We start from the raw sequence: 24,210 nt of genomic DNA on the forward strand, positions 1-24,210 counted from the left end.
TATAAGCCTTCCTATATTTATATGTGCTAGGTATATAGGGTGGGATCCTATATCCCACCACTCTTTGTTTCGCCTCTGGAGGCATAACTGGGTGTCCGTGTGGCTGGATTGTGGCAGAGATTGATTCGCAGCAGCTTCCTTCCCGCAGGGAAGCTCAGTGAATGATCAACAGATCCCACATCACTTAAGATTCAAAAGAACACTTGCCAGAACTCACCCTGTCACCATCTTCACCTGGGGCGCCTGGGGGGCCCGAGGGGCCAGGATCACCCTGAAGGAAAAAAAAGGGCAGCATCAGCCATGTTTTTAATGCCTCCTCCCGCCCCCCAAAATCTTCAAGTGTCCAAGGCTGAGTGTTTGGCTTGGCAGAGTCTTCCATCACTATGCATTAGGAGATGTTGTGCAGGGGAGGCAGGTCCATGGCCTGTTCCTATAGAGCAGTGGTTCTCAGCCTTTTTAATGCCGCGACCCCCCAACCGATCGTAAGTCAAGGACTACTCAACCGGTCGTAAGTCGAGGACTACTCAACTGGTGCAGCACCGTTTGCAGAATGGGACTTTTGGCGGGCTCAGCAGGGCAGAGACAGCCTGGACAATTCCTATTGGTTTTTGAAAGCCAATAGAATTAGACTCTATTCAGGAGAGTCTATTCTATGGGCTTTCAAAAGCCAATAGAATAAAAGGGAGTAGCACAGCTAAGGAAAAGGGGGAAAAAATGGCGGACTGCGTTGTTTGGCGACCCCTGTGAAATGGTCGTTCGACCCCAAATGAGGTCCCGACCCACAGGTGGAGAACCACTGCTATAGATCTTCTTGGAAGGCCTTGTGTGTGGGCACCCTTCTACAGGTCACACTGGATGTGTGGGTGAAGGACGAGGCAAATCCCTCTCCCCAGACGCCAGGCCTACTACCCCTACCCAGTCCAGCCACCCGTGCTCCTCCTACAGCTCCAGCCCCCCGCCCGTCCCTGGCTGGCACCCCTTGGCCTGGAAGCCAAACCTCCTGAGACAGTTGCCAGACAGAGTCAAATGTGAAGTAAAATAAAAAGAGCGATGCTGCTGTTGCTGTTGCTGTTGTTGTTGTTGTTGCTGTTGTAAGAAGGTTAAAGCTTTCTGGATAATGATTTGGTGGAACATTCAAAAGATTTTTAAAAAGAAGATAAAGTTTACTCCTCAACTATTTTTATTGGGTATTTTTATGGATTTAGATGTTAATGAAACTATTTTAATGTTGAATTTAATAACTGCAGCAAGACTACTTGTAGGTTTATACTGGAAGAAGGATTCGCTGTGCCTACCTTAGAAGAATGGACACTGAAGGTTTCTACTTTAGCGGAAATGGCAAAAATTTCTGCTTATTTAAAGGACCGTACACAAGAAAAATTTATTATAGTGTGGAGAAGGTGGATAGATTATATTCAGAATAAATATGGAACTTTAAAGTTCCATTTATTTTATGATTAATTTTTTCTTGAGGTTATAATTACTACTTATAGATTTTTATAATATTTCATTTATATTAGATTTGTTTATGTTATTATTATTATTATTATTATTATTATTTTAAGTTTAGAGAGAGTTAAGGGTAATGTATGAATTTGTTTATTGTATAGAATTTTTTTTTGTTTTAAAAGTTATAGATTGTGTTTGTTTTGTTTATAATAACCCTGTATTTTGCTCTGGGAAGTGGGGGGGGGGGTTGGAGGGAGGGGTGGGGGGGATTATATGTATTGAAAATTTAAATAAATTTTAAAAAAAAGAGAGCGATGCTGCGAGGAATGAAGAAAACAGGGATCCAGAGGGAAGGCGGTCACCAAGGTGATCAAGTGCCAATGTAAAGATCTCTGAGGTAACAGCAGGTAAGAAAGAAGATTAATGTGACACCCCAAATGGGCATTTTTACTGGGGAGCAGTGAGGAGCTGCCCAATCTATTGTCCATGGGGGGGGGCTCAAAAAGAACAATGCCCACAGACCCAGCTGCCTCCTGAGAGGGTTTTGGGCCTGGAACCAGCCGTCCTGCTGGGCCCGGATGCTTCAAAACACTGGGAATTATTTGTAAGACCATTATTTGCACATCACTTTCCGTTTTCTCCCTGACGTCCTCCCCCAGGTTGGCCTGGATGTGTCATTGATGAAGTTTTCAAGCAGTGTTTGAGAAAAACATCAATTCCTGAACAAGCATGTCATTAAAATCTTCCACTGCAACGCACAGCTGCACTGGAGATTTCAGGATTGATCCCGGACGCTCATTTCACCAGTAACGTCTGTCTTCAATGTTTTAAAATCCCCCATTTTTTTTATAGCGCACATAAGATTCTGTAGTAATGGCTGAAAATTAAGAAAAACGTGGGATTTGGTAATAAAACAGTCCTCCCTCCCTCTCTTCCCTGGTTGAGAAACATCCCGGGTGACTCTCCTCATCCGTAACTGAGGCAGGCAAAATTCCTTGGCTGAGTCCCAAACGACACAGCCTGACACGGAAGCCCACAGATGCTTCCAGACAACGGGGAAAGATGAGAAGGTGCTGGTCCTCGGAGAAATTGGTCGGTCCAAATCAATGGCTTGCCACAAAAAAAAAAAGCCAGCAGAGGCCATCTCCTCCTTCGCAACCTTTGGAAAGCAGAACAACGCAGAAATGTAGCTGGGACTCACCCTGTTGCCCTTTTCTCCAGGGATCCCAGCCAGGCCATCAAAACCGCGGTCCCCCTGCAGGAGAATTGAGAGAGACTTGAGGAGGGTCCGGCGTGGGGAGATTTGGGTCTGCTGGACAGAAGGGAGTGGGCTCAGGTGGCCTAAGCCCGGGAATCTGGGCCGACTGGGGCTCGTGTCCACTCAGGCAAATCCTGGGTTTCAGGAGCTCCTGTGCCTGCTCAGCCTTCAACTGCGAAAGCCTCCTTGGGAACATCAGCCCTGGCCTGGTGGTGTGTCCTCTCCTGACTCTTTCCCCATTCCTTCCTCTGGCTAAGCGGTAACACTGCGAGGGCCTGGACTGCTCCCGCCTCCTGTCTCAGAGGGCCAAGCGTGGAGCACCCTGCCTGGAGGAAGTGCAAAGAGAGGAGGAAGGGAAGAGGGGAAGGGAAAAGGAAAAGAAAAGAAGGGGAAGGGAGGGGGAGGGAAGAGGAAGGAAAAAGGAAAGGAAAGGAGTGGAGAGGAAAGGAAAGGAAAGGAGAAAGAGGAGAAAGGGAAAGAAAAGAAGGAAAGGACAGGAAAGAAAAGGAGAAAGAGGAGGAAGGGAAAGAAAAGGAAAGGAGAAAGGAGAAAGGGAAAGAAAAGAAGGAAAGGAAAGGAAAGGAAAGGAGAAAGAGGAGGAAGGGAAAGAAAAGGAAAGGAGAAAGGAAAAAGGGAAAGAAAAGAAGGAAAGGAAAGGAAAGGAAGAGGAAGAGGAAGAAGGGGAGGGGAAGAGAGAGAAGGGGAGGGAAAGAGAAAGGGAAAGAGAAGGGGAGTGTTGGCTAAAGGAGGGTAGAAGAGGGGGGCCCTTGGAGAGACTTGGAACACCCCCTCCATTCACTTGCAATAACAAGGTCTCCATTCTCCCCCCAGAGGACATTTTATGCCCAGTTCCCTGTTTCAGGCTTTTGCGCTCTGACTCAGAACAGGAAAAAAAAGACCAGTGCAGCCTTTTTAAGCCAATTTGGCATCAGAGACACCCGCCATGGCTAAGGAGGTGAGCCAAAACAAAGAGATGGGCAAAAGCTTGATTAGGTTTTGTTTAATTGCAGTGAAATTTAAATTAATAGGATGACTTCCCAAAGAATCGCCTTAAAAACGGCAATTTTGGGAAGGGCTTGGAGGTCTCGGGAGACCCCGGGGTCTCCAGTTGCAGGCTGCATCTGATTTTAGGCAGCCAGGACTTGCTGGGGGGATCCCACCTCCCCTCCCCTCCCCTCCCTGACTATTCCTGCTAGGTGGGACTTGTTTCCCACCCCAGGATAGGGCCCAAAGCACCAGGCAGCCTCACACTTTTACCTCCCCCCCCATCCTCCCCACTGCCTTGCCTTGGCAGTGGAAGAGAGAAGATCACTGAGGTGAAGGAGGAAGAGGAAGGGATTCAAGTTTTTTTTTTTTATGCAGTTCTTTAAAATTTGTAGAACTCCACGCTGCCTTTCATTCCTCATCGCTCCTAAACTATAGTTCTTTTGCACATCCCCTCCTCTAGCAGATGCTTTTCCAACCTCTATTTTTAAACTTTATCTTTTTTTTAATTGAAAGTTTTTTATTTTTTCCATATAAACATTGTAATATATATATATATATATACAATACAATTTTAAGATAAAATAAACATTATTACGACCTGCGCACTCCCCCCAGGCCGCGTCCACCCTCTTAAAACATTCCCTACTTCCCTCCTCTTTCTCAACTCCCATCCTACTCTCTTCCCCTCCCCTTCTCTCACTACCCTACTTCCTCTCTACACTTGGGGGGGTAAGTGTAATATAGATAATGGTTGCTTATAGGGGTGCGGCCTGGGCACTCCCCTTATGCTGCGTTCATGGGTTTGATAGGGATGAGAGGTGGGCAAGTGTAAACTTTATCTTTGTTAATGATATTCTTTATTCCTGCAGACTCTCCACTTGCATTTCTCCCCATCCCAGCCCTTTCTTCAGAATGCTGCTCCTTCTGCTCTGACCGAGTGTTGCCTGCCTTTAGCGACGGTTCTCTCCACATGCGATTGCACCGGTGTTGCTCACAAGGAGGGGGAGGCTTGGGAGAATGGATTGCCTGGACCTTTCAGAAAGCAGTTTAAGCTGTCCTTGTAGGATCGATGAGGAGAAAGCTGATGGATGGGGATTCTCTTAAGTCCCGGAGCATCCTTGCACATCCTCGCCTGGTGTTGGAATTAGTTCTCGCCTCTCTAGCCATAAATTATCCTCCTGCCAGCTCTCTCCCTCCTCCCTCCTCCTAGAAGCTCCGGCTTCGGGAGACCCGGAGACTTGGAGAAGAAGCAAAAGTGATTTGCAATCCTCCTTCTCTTTAACAATTCCCTCCCCGCCTCTCTTTCCACGTTAAGTACCTACATAATCAGCCACTTAAACCTGCTAATATACGACTTCCAGGCACACATCCCTGCATTCAGATTGGGCATGACTGCTTGTCTCTTTTGATGAAAGCCGAGTGAGGCCACAGAAAGAAGGCGGTTCTGTAAAGGGCAATTGGGTCTGCCGTTCAGTGTGGCATCCCTCCCTGGATGCTGCAGATTTCCTGCAAAGAACATCTGGAATGGGGAATGACCGGCAGGGGCGCGAGACGGAATGGTTTGGCCCACTTACCTTCGGCCCCGTTTGGCCTGGCATCCCTCGAGCACCATCGCTGCCAGCCCGTCCCTAAAAGGGGAGGAGAAAAAGGAAATCAAGGAGCCAAACCAGACCAAGGGGCAACAAAATTTGCTCTGGAGCTGAGGCTAAGTCATCAGACAACCCATTCACCCCATCATCTACCTCTTCCCTTCTTCCCCTACGGTACGTATTCAATCAGAATAGAGCTAGAAGGGACCTTGGAGGTCTTCTAGTCCAACCCTGGCTCAAGCAGGAGACCCTATACCATCTCTCCCATATTGCTGTCCAGTCTCTTTATTAAAACCTCCAGGGATGGACCATCCACAACATCTGAAGGCAACTTCTGTTCCACTGGTTGATTATCCTCGCTGTTAAGGAAGTTTCTCCTTAATTCCAGGTTGTTTCTCTCCTTGATTAGTTTCCATCCATTGTTTCTGGTCTTGCCTTCTGGTGCTTTGGAGAATAAGGTGACCCCCTCCTTCTTGTGGCAGTCCCTCATGTCGCCCCTAGTCCTTTTCTCTAGACCAGCCATTCCCAAATCCTGCAACCGTTCTTTTTTTTTTTTTAATAAAAAGTTTTATTGGTTTTTTTCCATTTTTTTCCAGCTTAGGATGCAACGTGGTGGTCAGGGTGTCAAGTCATTCAAAGACAAAAGTCATATAAGTATAGCTCAAATTAATTATCAAAAATTTCCTCTCTGTTTCCTAAATATAATATTGCTTATTAAAATTAATACAGTTTTAGGTAAAGTTCGATCAAACAGAAATCATCAATCACATGCGATTATAATAATCTATATCCTGTTTTTAAGCTTTACTAATTACAGTTGTCATATTCCAATTACGTTTTAGTAAACATATAGTTGGGATTTCAGGTATCCTTAATAATAGGTCATTCATTGAGACTGATTTTTTCCCTATCACAAATAGCTCTTCCTCTCTCTCTCTCTATTACAACATAGTTATCATATTTAAAATAATAATATAAGTCCAACAGATACAGTTCTATTTTTAAATATATATTCTATCATTTCATCAATCTATATGTACAAAAAATCATTTTAAGCCCTTGATAAATTTTACACCTTCAAATACTTATCAACTATAATATTAGGAAATTCCCATCTTTCATTCATAATTAAATTAAACAAACTCTCTCTATCTATTACAACATAATTATCATATTTATAATAATAATGTAAGTCCCAAAAATACATTTCTGTTTTTAAAAATATATTCTATCATTTCATCAGTCTACATCTATAAAGTCTTTTTACCCCTTGAAAAGGTTTATTCTCTCAAATACTTATCAACTATAATAACAATAAATCCACATCCTTCATATTAAATCAGAGAAAATCTCTAAAGCCTTTTTAACCCATCAAGTAACATTTTAAGTCACGTTTAAACCTGACTCTAGCTTTCTTTCTATGCCACGTTGGTTCCCATATTAAAGCTTTTCGGCCTGCAACCGTTCTTCATATATGTTTTAGCCTCCAGGCCTTTAATCCTCTCAGTTGCTCTTTTCTCAACATCTTTTTTGTAATGTGGTGACCAAAACTGGACGCAATATTCCAGGTGCGGTGTTAACTAAGGTTTTATAAAGTGGTTCTAATACTTCACATGATTTTGATTCTGTGCCTTTGTTTATACAACTAAGGATTGTATTAGCTTTTTTGGCTGAAGCAGTTTGTGCCCAAGTTAAGGCATGTCTTTTTTTGGTCGGGGGGGGGGGAGTGCCCCTCCCAACCTTGTCCCGTTCATCTTGTTAATTAACCTGTGGAACAGAAGTTGCCTTCAGATGTTGTGGGTGCTCCATCACTCGAGGTTTTTAAGAAGAGACTGGACAGCCGCTTGTCTGAAATGATATAGGGTCTCCTGCTTGAGCAGGGGGCTGGACTAGAAGACCTCCAAGGTCCACTTCCAGCTCTATTCTGACTAAATCACTGCACGTTCGCTGCACGTTTTCCTTTAAAAGCGTGGGCCATTCTGAACAGAACGGGCAGACGTATGACAGGTGTTTCAGAGTCTAAAAACGTTTGCTCTCTTTCACACCCCTCCCCTTCCTGCTTTCCCCCACCTGGTTCCAAATCAGGATGGACCGTGGCTTGGATCTTGGGCTTGCAAGAGCTGACCTGCCCTAAGCCACAGTTGCACGCCCTCCCTGCTAGCACCAACATTGCAGTTTAATCAGGCACTGGTCCAAGAAATTCTGCAAAGATTCAATAGTAGGCAGATCAGACCAGGAAACAAAGTCACGCATGCTAATACCACTCTTATGGTAAGGGTGCAATAACAGAATCTTACAACTCTGAATGCGCCTCCCCTCCCTTTATGCTCCTGAGAGCTTCTGAGACGCTCTCTCAGATTACATTTCTGCCCAGGACTTGGATTTCTTTTATCTGACCATCGTCTTGGTAGCAGCTCCTCCTCCTGTTCTTCGAGGTCATTCCTGCTGGTCACTGCAGTCACTTATCCAGTTCCCTGGTTACTTGGGGCCTTGTAAACCTCACCACTTGGCATCCAGGGAGAACATGTGTCTGGCTAGATACACCCTACAACTTCCACAAGAGCAGAACATCTTTGGGGAGAGGCTTTCGGTGAGCACTGCAGTTATCAGAGGATGTGAATTCTTGCAGGCTGCCTGTCTCCTTCCTCCCAGACTAGCAGGCTGGCGCAGCTCATACACCACAGGTGCCACCCAGGTGCGCTGTGCAAAACTGCACATAGCACTCTAATCCAGACTAGTTGCAGCTTCTTCAAGGGCAGCCCCATGCCTAGTTCTTTGTAGTTCCAAATTTCTGTGAATCTGTATGTGTGAGAGTCTAAGACAGTGGTGGCGAACTTACGGCACGGGCATGCAGAGCCCTCTTTGTGGGCACACGCACCATCGTCCCAGCCCCGCCTCCCCCCATGGCCTCCTCCTCACCAGCAACCCCCCCGGAGAGTCGCCCTCGAGCATGGCCCACGCGGAGCAGTGCAGCCAAGGACATGGCAGCCGGGCAGCAGGGACATGACTCCACCCTTGTGCCCTGTCACGCGCAATTGATACTGCAGGGCGCAGGTGGAAGGCGTGGCTGCCATAGCACTGCTGGGCCGCTTGGGTGATCTGCGGCAGGCCGTAGAGGCGGTGGATGGCCCTGCAGGTGGGGGTGGAGCTGGGGCAGAGTGGGCAGGGGCAGGGGTGGCGGGGAGGGGCCGTTTTTTGGGCACTTGCTCTCTAAAAGGTTCGCCATTACTGGTCTAAGACATGAGTGCCCATGAGCAAGCCTAGCAATGGGTACAGTTGGCACACAAAATGAATTTGCGCAAATTACTTCTCCTGATCTTAAGTAAGCGGTCACGGATCTAGCTATAAAGGTTCCCCTGAGCAGGAACGGACTTGATTGTTCTGATCTTGTGGTTTAGATGCTCCTCTTGGTTCCCGCAGTTAAAGGAGGCTGGAGAGAAGGGGCAGAAACGGCTCCATCCTCACCTCCCCTCTTCCTATGCACCAACCCCCCCCCCTTCCTCCCAGCAGCTCTGGGTATACACAATATTACTTCTGATCAAAGGCTTCTGATCTGCAAAAATGTATGCAGCAGTTCATCTACTCTTCCTTAACATGCCACGAGACTCCTTGTTCTTTATGGCCACTCATTCGAAAGCAGGATCCTGAATTAGGGAATTCTGAAATCCTGCAGGACTATTTCAAGAATATGGATGAAAATCTTCCTGCCTTCATCGGCAGATGTAAAGAGGAAAGGCCGAGTGAGTCTATTCTCTGAAAATATTTGGAGAGGCGGCCGTTCAAAAGCACGTAGAGCCCTTCCCGGAAGAGATTATGGTAAGATGCAGATGGGTTTGGCTGAGATCAAAGACGTGCTAACTGGCTTAATATTTCAATTAAAGGAGCAAGGGCTGCTTGTTAATTCAAATACACCTGATCACAAACTGCTATTGTTCCTCCAGGCTCTTTTGAAGCATCGGTTCGCTCTCTCTGTTTTTCTCGTCCGCTGCTGCACAAGAATAAACCAGGGAGAGAAAGTGATGCAGCCACAGAGGTTGGACTTTCCCAAACTGAAAAGCATTGAAACCAAACCTGCAGAGTCCACAGTATTCCTTCTCAAGACAGACTAAAATACAGGGCAGGAGAGCTTGATGCCCCTGCAAGCTTCCCCCGTTCTTGAAGCTGTTGCGAGATTCCCCCTGAAAGTAGACTTTTCCTCGTTCAGCTGCTTAGTCACTCGTGTGTCCTTGTGACCCAACGGACATCACTTCCCCAGGACTGAAGTTCTCTTAAGCTCCTGCTTGGGCTGTCAGAGATAGGACCACTCTGCTTGTCTTCTGTCGGCCTCTTTTTCAGTCCCTTCGATTTTTCTAAGCATTGAGTCATCCTGAATGGCTCTTCCTTCGCATGGTGCCTTCCAAACCTCCAACGTTTAGCTTGGATATTCCCAGTGAGCAATCTGGCATCCCAGTTTCTCTCATTCAGCCTTTCTGATGGTGCAGTTTTCATAGCCAAATGTACAGCTGGGAAAAACAAGACCTTGACAACACACACCTTTGTTGCTTGCACTGTGATATCCTGCACTTCAGTGGTTCATCTCCAATTGCCGTAGTCTTCCCTCCAGCAGCAGATGCTTCTTTCTTTCATGGCTACAGCCGCAACCTCTGGTTTGCTTCCGTCTCTTCTCCACACTTCAACATTGGGGGTTGGCAAATGACACAATCACTGGGGTTTTCCTAATATCAAACCTGGTTTTCCGCTTCCTTCTTTCCCCTTCAAGAAGAGATTCCTGAATCTTCCCAGCGAGTGAGGTGGTATCATCCACTTAGGTGAGGTTGATATTTACTTAAGTTTATCTTAAGTTAGAGTGCAGTACTGCAGGCCACTTGAGCTGACTGTGTTCAGCAGGTCAGCGGTTCAAATCTCACCGGCTCAAGGTTGACTCAGCCTTCCACCCTTCCGGGGGACCCAGATTGTTGGGGGCAATGTAAATATATATATATATATATATATATATTGCTTACTGGTGTACACCGCTTAGAGAGTGCTTGCACTTAAAGCAGTATATAAGTCTCATAAATAAATAAATAAATAAACTGCCATTCAGTTTTGAGAACAGCACTTCAGAATTGTGAAGGAGCTTTGATCAGAGCACAAGCAAATTTGAATAAAGGAAGTGGTTTCTTTGGCGCTCCCGCCAAACTGGCTTCTCATTCTGCCTTGGGGTGCCCTGCCAACGATGGGCATGGGCGACCTACCAGGGTCTTTAGGCCACAACCAATGAGGTTTGAGCGTGCCAGGATTGCCCAGGCCTAGCCAAGCGTTCCAGAGTTTACCTACCCGTCGTCCTGGTTTTCCTGATGGACCCGGAGGGCCCTGCACCCCTCGTGGACCCTGCAATAAATGGAACCAAAGGAGAATCAGAACCTGAAGGTTTGGGGAAAGCCTGGCTCTTTTCTTTTGCACCAGAGGGCTTGGAGGAAAGGCCAAGTGACTCTCACCTCCACTTAGACCCCAGGCGCTCTACTGAAGGACACCACAGGATGGAGAGGCAGGGAAGGACGCTCAGGAATCTCCTGTTACTAGATGTGTTGACAGCATGCAACTGGTGGGGGGGGGGCTTGACATTGTGTTAATGTGTCTCCCCAGAACAATTATTCTGGGAGATTGCAAAAATTCAAGAGTCTCAAGAAAGTTAACTGCAAAAATTCAAGAGTCTCAAGAAAGTTAACAGACAAACAGGACTATGGCCCAAAGTGGTCCAGTCTGACAAAAGAGAAATGCCTGTCAGAATCCAATTATATTTCATCTCTAGTTATCAATTATAGAAAACCCCATTTCTGCCTTCTCTGGATTCTATCATACAAGGAAGGGAAGGGGTGAACAAAGGGGCTTTATGGCCCTCACTTCCTTCGGTATACTTCAAAGGAACTGGATGTGGATAGCACCAAAAAGACCTAATCATAACAAAGGAGGCTATTACCTTTCATGTAGTTTTCTCTGAAGTCTCCCTCCAGCCGTCAGTAAGGAAAAGGGGGTGGGAGTGTAATGCCTGAGACTGTCGCTGGAAGTAGGGGGTGATTGGGTGGGGCTACTGGGGAACCCCTTAAAACCTTGAATGGGAGAGCTTGGACCCCAAGTCCTGTCTAGAACGCCTGCAACCATTTTCTCTTAATAAAGGATGCCTGTTGGAAGAACTATTCCAAGAGTTCTGTCTTCTTAAGATGCAAAGTGGGGTGGGTCCTTACAATGCCTCTGAAAGAAGAGAAGGATCTCTGGGACCTTCCCTTGAGGGCAGTGAAGCCTTCCTGGGCTAGGAGGCCTACAGGTGTGAACGCTGCGCCTGGCCTCGCCTCCTCCACTCCCAAGAGAAGCCCCCAACTCCCCCTGGGGGGGCAGAAGGGGCTCCTTCAGAGCAGGAAAAGTCTACTGGCAATTTCATGCACCTTTTTATCAACGGGCAGGGACAGCGGAGGTGCTTATCCATAAAACCACACAAAAACACAAATGACTCAAAGGTAGAGATTGTGGGTTGTGGTCTGTGGGAGACAGTTTCCTGGGCCCCTTTGGGGAAGCGCTGGGTTTGCCTCGAGGCTGGTCCTGGCTTTAGACAGCTTCTCCGTCGAAGGCAAATCCAGCAGACTCGGGAGGAGGAGCAGAGCCGCCCACCTTCCCCCCAAGACTGGCCTTGCCAATCACTCCTACCTGAGGTCCCATGTCTCCCGATTCACCTTTGATTCCTCCACCACCTGGGGGCCCCTGCGTGAAAAGAAACACCGTTAACAAGGCACACCAGGAAAGCAACCCTCGCCTATCCAAAACGGGGAGAAAGGGACCCAGCGGGAACAGATACAAAGGACCAGGGAGAGGGCAGACCAAGAAAGCAGGCAGCTGACAAAAGGCTTGGCCTTAAGCACCAAGGAGCCCGTTCCACGGGGCAAACCCTTTCGAAGGGAGCTATAGCAGCTGTATCAAGGCAGGAGCAGCGGGAAGCCTCCAAGGCGTACGGACGCGGATTTAAGAATCCCCTCGATGTAGTGGGGAGGAACCCCGAGGCTCGCCTAGTCCACACCATCTCAGTTTAAAAAGCCGTCTAAAAGATGGGCCGCTGTATCCAGCCTTTTAAGTTCTATTCTCAGCAGGCATTAAGGAAATTAACTCAATAGGATTCAAGCTGCTAAATAATGACTATTGATGAGTAATGAGAGTCAACAGGAGACTTCAATGGAAGGCCTGATCACTGCTGCAGGTATCTAAAGCAGTGTTTCCCAAACTTGACAATTTTAAGGCATGTGGACTTCAACTCCCAGAATTCCACAGCCAGCAATGCTGGCTGTGGAATTCTGGGAGTTGAAGTCCACATGCCTTAAAATTGTCAAGTTTGGGAAACACTGATCTAAAGGGTTGAATAATTGCCCTCCACATGATAACTGTTGTTCTTCCAAGAGACAGGAGAAGAAACGGGGAACTAAATGACCACAAAGCCGATTTCGGTGTAGCAACACTCAGGGCTGTTTGCAGGGAAGACACCCTGCCCGGGGGGGGGAGACCCCTGGGCTGGGGCCCCTTAAACAGGGACTAGTGGCTACGTGTCAAGTAATGCTGGTTCCTGCCTAGGGAGGGTTGGGCCCTTCCAACTTGACCTTCAAGGTTTGATTTTTCTCAGAGGAAGAGTTTGTGCCAAGTTAGGCTAAGCCCATCCAGAACCCAAAGCTTCCCCACTGAGGTATGAGCAGGTGAGCTGCTCTGCGTTCGTTCATCTCAGAGTTACAGGAAACGGTGTCTAGCGCTGTGCGAAAGAAGGAGCTTTACTCACCATGGGGCCTGGTCTTCCGGTCAGTCCCATTGGGCCAGCGGGTCCCCTCAGAGCCAGCTGCAGGAAAAGAGAGAAATGGCATCAGGGACCCTGCCAGGATCTGGAGAGCCATCCGGGGATTGGGCTCTCCAGAAAGAGGGAGGGGCTGCAGGGCCTTTGAAAGCCCCCCTGGGCAGTGCCAACAGCCCCACTGGTGACTGTAAGCATCCGGGTTGATGCTTCTTCTTCATAGCTGGGGGTGGAGGGGAGGGGCGGTCAGGCATAAGGGGCAAGCAGTTCTCCACAATTTGGAATAAAAAGATGGCACTGAAGCCACCTTTACCCGGATGATGGAAGAAGCAGGAGCAAAGTTAGACTGCTGCATTTGCTCAGAGGAAGAGGGGGGGATTGGGGGGGGGATGGAAAACCAGGGCAAGAGGAATGGAAAAGGCATGGAGAGAGAGGAGGGGAGGGCAGGGGAGGGGAGGGGAGGGAAGAGGGGAGGGGAGGGGAAAGCAGGGGGCTGCTGGGTTAGGACTGGACTTTGCCCAGTGCAGTCCAATGCCACCTCTTGCAGCCTCCGATCGTTCTTTGGATGTGCAAGGCTCTGCAGAACTGAATAAAACCAACTACCATATTTTCCGGCTTATAAGACGACTTTCTAGGCATGCAAATCGGCTCCGAAGTCGGAGGTCGTCTTATACGCCGAGTCGTCTTATACGCCGGAAATTACGGTAGTACAGTGGTGGCGAACCTATGGCACGTGTGCTACAGGCGGCACTCGGAGCCGTCTCTGTGGGCACACGTGCCGTTGCCCCAGCCTCACCTCCTCCCGTGACCCCCTCCTCACCAGTAGCCCCCCTGGAGGAGAGTCGCCCCCAAGCGTGGCCCACACGGAGCAGCGCAGACAAGGACATGGTAGCCAGGCAGCGTAGACAAGACTCTGGCCTCATGCCCCATCCTGCACAATTGATGCTGTGGGGCATCCGCAGAGGGCGTGGCTGCCATGGCGCTGCTGGGCCGCCTGGGCGATCTGCAGTGGGCCCTGAAGGCAGTGAGTGGCCCTGGGGGCAGGTGGGGTGGGGGACGGGGTGGAGGCGGAGCAGGGCAGGGGCTGGAGCGGGGGCGGGGCCAGTTTTTGGGCTCTCGGTCTCTAAAAGGTTCGCCATCACTGAACTAGTATGTTGTTGTTGTTAATTGCGAAGTCGTGTCCGACCCATCGCGACCCCATGGACAACGTTCCTCCAGGTCTTCCTGTCCTCTATCATCTTCTGGAGTGAACTAGTATATAAACACCCATACTGCATTCACACGTGATACAGGCCAGTTAAAAGCATTCACACTACAGGGAACAGGCAACCCTGGTTAGTTTTTGAGGATGGAGGCTCACTGCAAATCCAGCCTGTTAAGTGACATTATTTCACCCAGAAGGGGGGGTCAAATCGATCCTGTAATCTAATGAATCGGTACCTTAGCACTAAGAATTGGGCTAAGCGGGACAACTGAAAGAGGCAGAACTCAAAGGAGCTTTCCTCCGAAGAAACCCGGGGCAGACAAGGGGGTTACTCATGAGACTTACTTTTGAAGTGCAGGAGGATTAGCCCCCCCCCCACATGTGCTTCCCCCTAAGGCAAGTAGAGTCGAATTCTCAGTGCACCAAAATAATAATATTATATATATATATATCCTAGATACAGACAGAGAGGTAGGAGGTGGGAAGTCAGAGAATCTGGAATAATTAACGATGACTTTATATCGGTACACAAAGAGCTTAAAATGTCACTGTCACGTTTTATTTTTATTTTATTTTTTTTAAAAAACCCCACTAATTAAAAAGCCATGTAGCTCCATGAGAGTCAATAAATCTTTGGGTAGGTAATGGGGCTGTCCACATTTTATAACCTTGCAGGGACAAATTTGTTCCATTGCTAGAATTCAATACCCTAAAAGACCTGTGATTATCTTCTTCTGTAATTAAAAGCCACCCAGGTCTGCAACTAGAACAGCAAGGATGTCTCAGAAACACGGATTATGCAGTGAAGGGGAGTTGAACGTTTAACTGCTCCTCTAATTAAAAGAGGAAGCAAGAAAAAAAACATCTCTGCTTTAAGAGCAAAATCCAAGGCGATGTGTCGTTTCCCAAAAGGCTGTAGGGCTTAAAGCCAGACTTAAAATCCCAGGCAGCCCCACAATCAGGTCAGAAGGTGGAGGTGAGACTTTAAACTGGGCACATCCGATCTGCATGTGAGGACTATCCTACCAGGAGCAGGTAGGACCACATGTATGTTGAGGAAGAACGACCCCGAACACATGGCAAGCAAGCTTTTGGGGCTAAGGGGGACCGCTGAAATTTAGAAAATGCTCTATGGCCACCATACTAAATGAGGGGATTCCTATGTATGAATGGCTGTCTTGTGAGGTCTATATGATACAAGTAACAGACCTGGAAATACCCACAAATATCCAGATACCCACTAGATGGCAGCCATGATATAGGAAGGTCCATCTCTCTACTGCCATCTGGTGAGGATTCAGGGTGTTGCAATGCAGCTCAAATCTCTCTGGTCTATGGCCAGTCACAAAACGCTCTCCTTAATAGGTTTCCATCCATTGTTTCTTGCCCTGCCCTCTGGGGCTTTGGAAAATAAATTGACCCCCTCCTCCTTGTGGCAGCCCCTCAAATACTGGAATACTGCTATCATGTCCCCCCTGGTCCTTCTTTTCTCTAGATACCCAATTCCTGCAACCGTTCTTCATATGTTTTAGTCTCCTGGCCTTTCATCATCTTTGTTGCTTTTCTTTGCACTTTTTCCAAAGTCTCAACATCTTTTTTGCAATATGGTAACCAAAACTGGATGCAGTATTCCAGATGTGGCCTTACTAAGGCTTTACAAAGCAGTACTTCATGTGATTTTGATGCTATGCCTCTGTTTATACAACCCAGGATTGTTATTAGCTTTTTTGGCTGCTGCTGCACACTGCTGACTCGTGTTGAAATGATTGTCAGCTAGGACTCCAAGGTCCCTCTCACAGTTGCTGTTTTTGAGCCAGGTTTCTTGGCTGAGGGAGCCAGTGTGCTCTGAAGACAATTTCCAAGGTCACGTGGCCAGCATGGCTATACGCCAAAGGCACATGGGATGCCATTAAGTGGGACCTACTCACCTTTGCATGCTTTCGAACTGCTAAGTGAGCAGCAGCTGAACAAGAATGGGAGCTTATCCTGCTGCAAGGAGCTCGGGTCTGGAACCCAGGCTGTTGGCTTTCCAGCTAACAAGTTCAGCATCTTTAACCATTGAGCTATCGCGTTCCCTACAAAAAACACCTACTTAGGAGAAGGCAAATTCATGAGAGAGCCCCTGCAGGAGGCTTCCTGTAATCCCAGCTTCCCTTGCCCTTTTTCTGAGTATGCTGGCTGGGGAATTCTGGGAACTGAAGCCCACACTTCTTAAATTGGACACACCTCAGAGTAATTTCAGGGCTGGAAATGGCCTGCATGATGCCTGGAAATGAAGACTAGAGATTTGTTTAATTTCTTTTATTTTCATGGAGGAATTAAACAGGAGAGACCTCGGGGCACCCCAAGAAGTCTGAACTCATCCAGTCTGACCTTGGCAGGTTCTGAGGATGTAAGCAGGGCAAGGCCTGGTTAGGATTTGAGTGGGGGACCTCAGGAAGACCCTGGCAATAGAAGTTGGTAAAGGCAGGTCCACCCACCCCAGTATCCTGTGATGTCACTAGTCACCACGATGAACAAGAAGGGACCTTATTTTGAACCCTGCCCTATAATGGCACTTGTGAAAAGCCCCCCCTTCCCCCCATCATCAGAAGCAGCTTCTGGTGTCCTAGGAGAGCTTCCTTAACACACCTTCTTGCTGTTCTTGTAAAACAAGCTAAGTCAAGTCAAAGATACGGTGCCGGCATGAAGACTTGGCTTCAAAATCTCAGGGACCGGTTTGGACAAAACTCAGCAGCCCTTTTTCGTGCGGCTGCTGATAAAAACAGGATCGCCAACATGATCGCCAATGTCCGATAACGGATATGGCACAAGAAGAAGAAGAAGATTAAGACTTGACTAGTTTTAACCTTGGTTAGTTTGTTTATTGCCTAGTGTGTTCTAGGAACTGAGCCTGGTTAGGCAAACCAGTAGCCAGGTTAAACCTGCCATATGAATGCAGAGACCGGCTTGGTTCTGGCTCCTCCTTAGCCAGCCAGCTCCCACTGCAGGAGCAAGCCAGCCCCCAGTGCCCCCAGGGGCAAGGAAGCAAAAGGCAGGCTTCAGCAATGTCATTTGCCTGCACACACACACACACACACACAAGCAGCCTGGAGTGGGTGTGGTGTTGTGTGCTGCCTGCATCCCACAGACGGGGCTTTGCTTGTTTGTGTGGACCGTTTGCTGGCATGCTGTAGCCCAGTATTGGTCCTGGGGCTGGGGGTTGGAGACCCCTGCTCTAGAAAGAGAGCAATTTACTCTCCGCCAGGACTGTGGGGCTTCAAAGGGTTTCAGGGGAACCTGGGCAAGTCAGAACAGTTCAAAGTAGAAAAATGACGCACGCCTGGGGTGCTGAACCAGCCGCGGGTTACAGTCAGGATGGCAGAAGCCTTCCAGTAACAGCAAAGTATGTTTCTGATTCAGAGGTGGGTGCTTTCAGTTCTCTCTCTCTCCCTCTCTCTCTCTCTCTCTCTCTCTCTCTCTCTCTCTCTCTCACACACACACACACACACACGCACACACACACACACACGAGGCATCCACAGAGGAGGGACGGGGTTTGGCTCAAGGCAGACCTTGACTTACAACCACAATTGCCGTTGCTAAATAACACAGTTGTTAAGTGAGTTTTCCCCCATTTTACAACCTTTCTTGTCACAGTTATTAAGTGAATCGCTGCGGTTGTTCAGTTAGCGACACGGCCATTAAGTGGACCTGGCTGGATCCACAGGAGGACATTGGGGGCCCCGGCTACTCACCCTGGCCTGCTGCAGGATGGCTTGTGCTTGGGACTCCTGGGCAGAGATTTGGGGCCCTTTCGAGCCCCCGTCTCCACCCCCGCTGAACCGGAACTGCAAGGGAGCGAGAGCAGAGGGTCAACATTCGGCTGAGCAACCTGACACCCAACAAAGCACAAGCATGCACAAAAGAACACAAAGCACTTTTGCAAATCACAGTTACTCGGCCACCTTGCTTTGGAGATGGTTTCGTCTTCCTGCACTTCTCGTGCCCGCAGCCCCACACAAAGCAAGAAGGGGGGGAGCCTCCCACCCCAGATGGGAATCCACCTTCGTCCAGCCCCCACCCTAAGGCCAGGCGCCCAGCAAAGGGGCAAGGAGGAGAGCTGGGAGTCGCCTGCTGAGGGCTGACCCCCAGATCCTGGGAGACCCTCCCGCAGCGGCTCCTTCTGCTCCTCCAATGGTACCCCCAGCGGGGGGGGGAAAGCCCCCAACAGCACTTGCCAGGAGAGGAAGAAACGTGGGGCCTTGGGGGCTGATCCATAGAATTGGGCCACCGGGAGACTGCGGCCCACGGGCTCAAAAGCTGCAAAGCGATTGGGCGGTGCCTCTGCCAATCCCTTTGTGCAGGGCAACAGGATCCTGAGGGCAGGCGTGGGCCTGAGAGAGTCCCAGCCACCCATTTAGACTCAGACTGTGGTCAACCCGAATGGAGGCACCCGACTGAGAAAGGGCAACCTTGCGTGACCTCTGTTGTCTTTCTCCTCCTCAAAAACCCTCCTAAAGGAACGAAGCCTTGACCGGAGGATTAGTCAGTTTAATCTCTCCCTGTCCAGAGCTGTTCATTTCCTGAGTTTTCTTCCTGTTATTTTCTGGTTTGTGGTTCTGCAAACTGCAACGTTCTTCCAGTTGTGAGGTTCTCCCTCTGGCACAAGGAGGGCGCGGAGCCATTTGGCTGCCCGCGGCTGGCACTGAAGCGTCCGAAGCAACATCGGGATTTGCAAGAGTCCTGCTTCCCCTCATTCAGAGGCCTATTTCCTGGATGGCTGAATTTGGTGATCCCGCAGTTCCACATCTCTGAATGTTGTGAAGCCCAAGAAAATATTCAAACATCTCAAAAAATGTGCCTTCGTAGTCAACATATGTATAATGTGCTGTTAGGAGAAATACAATCATACAATATAGAATTCCAAAGCTGGAAGGGACCTTGGAGCTCCACTTGTCCAAACTTCTTGTCCATGGCAGGAGACTTTTTACCATCCCAAAGAAATGGTTGTTCAATCTCTTCTTCATAACCCCCAGCAATGGGGCATCCACAACTCTGGGAGGCAACTTCTGTTCCACTGACTAATTGTTCTGTCAGAAATTCCTCCTTAGTTCCAGGTTGGGTCTCCCTTTAAAGAGCTTCCACCCATCGCTTCTTGGCCTGCCCTCCGGCACTTTGGAGACTAAATCGATCCCCTCATACCTCTGAGAGCTCTTCAAGGACTGGAAGACAGCTATCAGGTCTCCCCTTAAGTCTTCCCTTCATTTCAATACGTTTCAAAGCATCGGTTTATGTGATGGTTTCAACAATAATTGTCAAATAAATGTGGAAATAGAGCAGAGACGTTCACAAGTGCACATGCAGGAACTCTGAGATGGATGGATGGGAAACGGTTCTAGAGCAGGCCTGGCCAAGCCGGAAGGTGGAGGCCTGAACTGAGACGGCCAGTGGCCGACGGGTCCCCCACCTCCACCCCACAGGACAAATTCCATCTGAATGTTCAAGAGGAACAAGTGAAGACTGTGGCGAAGACAAAGGGGCTGGAGAGCAAGGAAGACCCAGAGGCGAGGAGGATCCCACAGGGCAAGTGGCTCGCTGCTCTTAGAGCAGTGGTTCTCAACCTGTGGGTCGGGACCCCATTTGGGGTCAAACGACCATTTCACGGGGGTCGCCAAACCACGCTGTCCGCCATTTTTTTCCCTTTTCCCTAGCTGTCCTACTGCCTCTTATTGGTGGCCACACCCACTTGGGGGTCACCACAACATGGGGAACTGTATTATGGGGTCACGGCATTAGAAAGGTTGAGAACCACTGTCTTAGAGCATCAGTGGCTGACCAGAACTTGCTTACAGCAGCATTTGGGATGGCCTCCCTGCTTCTGGATTTCTAAGGCCACCGCCACCCCGAAAACCAGAATAGTGGATGTTGTGACTTACACCAGAGAGCTGTGCAGGGCTTTGGGCTTGAGGAGGAAAGGTAGCTTCCCCCTTTTGGATTCTGAATGCTGCCACGCCGTGGCTGGGACAAACCCTTCTCTGCACACCAAGGCAGGAGTGCACCAGCCCTCCTTCACGGGTGACCTTCTTCCCACTCCTTCCTCTGCACTCAAGTAATAGTAATAGTAGCAAAGTTGGAAGGGACCTTGGAGGTCAACTAGTCCAACCGCCTGCTCAGGCAGGAAACCCTACACGATTTCGGACCAATGGCTGTCCAGTCTCTTCTTAAAAACTTCCAGTGTTGGAGCATTTACTGCTTTTGGAGGCAGGCTGTTCCACTGATTAATCGTTCTCCCTGTCGGGAAGTTTCTCCTTAGTTCTAGGTTGCTTCTCTCCTTGCTTAGTTTCCACCCGTTGCTTCTTGTCCTGCCTTCAGGCGCTTTGGAGAATAGCTTGACTCCCTCTTCTTTGGGGCAGCCCCTGAGATATTGGAATACTGCTATCATGTCCCCCCTGCGGTCGCTACTCAACGGAAGACCCAAGCCCCGAGAGGTTTTGCGCTTCAGCCATACTCACCGGCAGCATCAGCAACGTCCCGGGTGGGCCTGGCAAACCATCAGCACCAGGAAGTCCTGCACGTCCGGGTGGACCCTGGCAAAGGAGAGCGAGAAGGACATCCTCAGCCACGGGAAGGTTGGCACAAAAAAATCAGGCTGGGCTGAGAGGGCACCGTCTGAATTCTAGACAAGCACGTTCAGTCAAAATCTGATCGATTTGAACTTGTGTGGATATAGGAATTGTGTGCTTGGTTGACCAGGGCCCAGGGTTAAGCGTGGATGGATGTCACCGCTGGGTGTGAAAGGAGTAGTTGGAGCTGAGAGTGTTGGGAAAATTACCCCCCCCCCCGGGAGACCCTTCTTCAACCACTGCCTGCCAAGAGACCCACCAGTGCCCTGAGCTGGAAGCATTGCCAGCCCCACCGCCTTCCACAAAGCAAAGGGCTGCCAAACCTTTGAAGCAAAATATCTGCCAGGTTTTGGATCATTTGGGAAAGGCTGCACTGAGTTGTGGGAAAAGTGAGGAAGAAAATAAATGATAAAAAAATGGATTTTCCTTAAAAACATGTTACCCCCTCATGCTTAATATCTGTCATGAGCTGAAGGAATATCTGCTATCGCTATTTAAACCTATGCCCAGTATCTGACAGAGGGTAGCAGCTGCCCCAACCAGCTCTGCCAGGGCTTTTAGGTGGTGGGGCACAGGGTGAAAGCAGGGGGGAGAGAGATAGTGTGAATGCAGCCAGCAGGGAGAGGGTGTGGTGTGTGGACCTTCCTGAGGAGCTACCTGGGTGAAAGGGTAAGAGACACCCCCTCCACACTTGGTGCATCCCTAGGATGGCCCTGAGCAAAGCCTTGCCTTCCACTGGGAGGGGGCAGAAGGGGCTCTCACGGTAAGGTGGGGGTCCCCAATCTCCGGGCCTTGAGCCCTTCAGAATTGGGTCGCAGAAGTAGTGGGAGAGTGTGTGGGTGCACGCGTCCCCACTTGTGCGAGCAGCAGGCAGGTGTGTGTGTTTGTGCGCTTGCCCATCCCCCCCTCCCCTGCCCGGCTTGTTGGCAAGGGACAGTCAGTGGCTGGGAGCAGCGGCTCAGGCGATGCTTCAAGAAGTAGTCAATCAAACATAAGACAGTAATAAATCTGGGCATTGCTGATGCTTTTTAAATGATTTAAATACTAGCTCTTCCTTACAATTTCATTTGATTTCCAAATTTAAACACCCTCGCCCCGCACATCTTATTTGTTTATTCACGTTCCGTTACTTCTCCCCTGGTGCCTGCAGAGGCTGCAAATGGGAGGGGGTCTCCAGCGCCATCTGGTGGCGCGTGGATTCAGGGGTCATGAAAGCTCCAGATTTCGCTAGGAGTCAAAGGGGCACAAAGAAGGCCCAGGCCCCAGGCCCCAGTGCTGGGCTGCTCTGCCCTCCACCCGGCCTTGAACTGGCCCAGGAGAGAGCTGCTCTGCCCACTCCCAGTTGGCCTGCCGAATGCCGCTGCCCTCTGCCTTGACCGCTGATCCCATCAGCCGGGACAGCAGGGACATCCACCAAGTGGGGCTGCTATAGGAAAGGGGGGGGGCTGATTTTTTTTTTCTCTTTTCTCCCTTTTACCCTCTGAGCGTCCCCCAAGTTAACATAAAGTGAAATTTTGGAGAAATGGAAAGAAGTAGTCCCAATGAGGCAGGAGACCCTACCACGACTGGCTGTCGAGCAAGAGACGGGACGAGCGGCTGGGACAGAGTCTGATTTTGGAATGGAGGATTGTGGAGGAACAAATCGGGCGCAGTATGCCGGCTGCTCTTCTCCAGATCTGCTCTCCCACATCCAGTTTCTTGGGATTCGGTGGAATGAGCTGCAGGTTTCTGAGCAAACATCTGATCCCTTTGGGACGAGACTGACCCACTTGCTCCAAGGGAAAGCGCCTGCTCTGGATGCCGTCAGCCAAAGAGTTTTGACTGGCGAGGTTTGAGGAGAGGAGCCTTTTCTGAGGTGGCCCCCACCCTCTGTGGCACTCCCCTGTCAGAGGTGGGACTCACGCCACCCGCCCGCCCAGTCTTCCGTAAGAGCCTGAAAAGTGGGGTGGATCTGGGGCCCCAACAGGGCCTCCTGTCACATTGGGGTGGCCCTCAAGTTGTCCATTCTCTTGGTTTCTCATTTTAATTTCAACGTTTTAGTCTACTTTCATTGCTTGTTGCATTTTGAAACTCTTATTACATTGTAAGATGCCCAGAGCCACTGTATTAGTAAGATGGACAGCATAGAAATCCAATAAATAAACAACCCGGTAAATAAATTCAATCCAAAAGAAAGTCCTAAAGTTGAAAGCTGGCCTTCAATGCAGCCTCTTCCACAATTGTCTCACGGGAATGACGGAAGACGACCCCTTCCAGTCTGGGGGGAAGGGGATGGAATAGGAAAGAAGAAGACATACTGTATTCTTGGTGGGGAGACTCTAGATTCCTGCATAATGGCCTGGCCTCAAATGCCCCCTTCAGCTCATCCTAAGATCGCTCACTCAGCTTCACAAGGTGCCCCTCAATTTGTCCCCCTCCCACCAGGGAGGCAGACCCCTTCAACTCGCTCTTCTAGTCTGAAAGCGGGGCACACGTCCTCCTGCAGCAAAAACGCTGCTCCGCAGGTGCCTCTGCAGGGACGGAGCTTTGGAGGCTGAGCCGCACAGCTGCCAGAGGCTGTGTGGGGCGGCTGGGACGTGCCCCTCCCTTGATCCCTGAGGACATCCCTCCTCATGGCCATTCTGGTGCTGGCAGCAGGAGACAAGAGGCACCTGGCCTCTGCATTGCCATTCGGTGGGCACCCTTGAGCTGATTGCCCGGATGAGATCCTTAGATGTGGCAGGAGCTTGTGAGACAGACTGGCCTGGGGAGAATCTAGCCACCCCAGATCAAATCTGGAGGATGCCGACCACTTAAGCATACCGAGGACTTCTTCTGCTCCCTTGGCAGAAGGAGCCCCAGGCCCAAGGCGCTGCTGCTTCTCTGCTTCCAAACTGGCACTCTTTGGGGCAGAGATTGTTCCTTCTCCATTCTGTAAAGCATCCTTTTAATGCTTCACCAGAGCTCAGCATGGCCCAGTGCAATTTTTGAAAGCAAATCTGGAGGTCAAATTGATTTGTTCAAAACATAGCACATGAATTAAAACATCAGAAAAATACAGTATCATACCAGCGGGCTGCAATGCAGGCAGCCCACGAGAGAGAAGCTGTTTTGGTTGCTTCCACTGGCAGAAATAACTTCTACACCAGCTCTGCAGGCGAAGAGCCAAGTGTTTGTACAAAATGCCGGCTTGATGTAGGTTTTATCAAGCCACGGGGACCTTTTGTTTACAAGGGAAGCATATTGAGAAAGCGCACCCTGGAACTTAGAGAAGCATCCGCAAGCAGGATCTGGTGTGGCTTTGGAGAAGCTGGGCCTCGTCCTTCTACCCTCCA

The 24,210-nt window shown here is 49.4% G+C and overlaps 1 protein-coding gene across 1 annotated transcript in view; it reads right to left on the reverse strand.

Annotated features, from left to right (window-relative positions):
- COL5A1 (collagen type V alpha 1 chain) overlaps positions 1-24,210 on the reverse strand; it is a gene marked incomplete at its 5' end in the record, with an annotated part of 133,077 nt that overhangs the window by 87,162 nt on the left and 21,705 nt on the right. The window contains 8 exons of the mRNA XM_039364247.1: positions 218-271; positions 2,651-2,704; positions 5,269-5,322; positions 10,603-10,656; positions 11,968-12,021; positions 13,079-13,135; positions 18,029-18,121; positions 20,786-20,860. Coding sequence (XP_039220181.1) covers positions 218-271; positions 2,651-2,704; positions 5,269-5,322; positions 10,603-10,656; positions 11,968-12,021; positions 13,079-13,135; positions 18,029-18,121; positions 20,786-20,860 — 495 coding nt within the window. The remainder of the gene's footprint in view (positions 1-217; positions 272-2,650; positions 2,705-5,268; positions 5,323-10,602; positions 10,657-11,967; positions 12,022-13,078; positions 13,136-18,028; positions 18,122-20,785; positions 20,861-24,210) is intronic.

This window comes from Crotalus tigris, unplaced genomic scaffold (genome assembly GCF_016545835.1).
Source record: "Crotalus tigris isolate CLP2741 ecotype Arizona unplaced genomic scaffold, ASM1654583v1 scf7180000019692.1526454, whole genome shotgun sequence".
Lineage (NCBI taxonomy): Eukaryota > Metazoa > Chordata > Lepidosauria > Squamata > Viperidae > Crotalus > Crotalus tigris.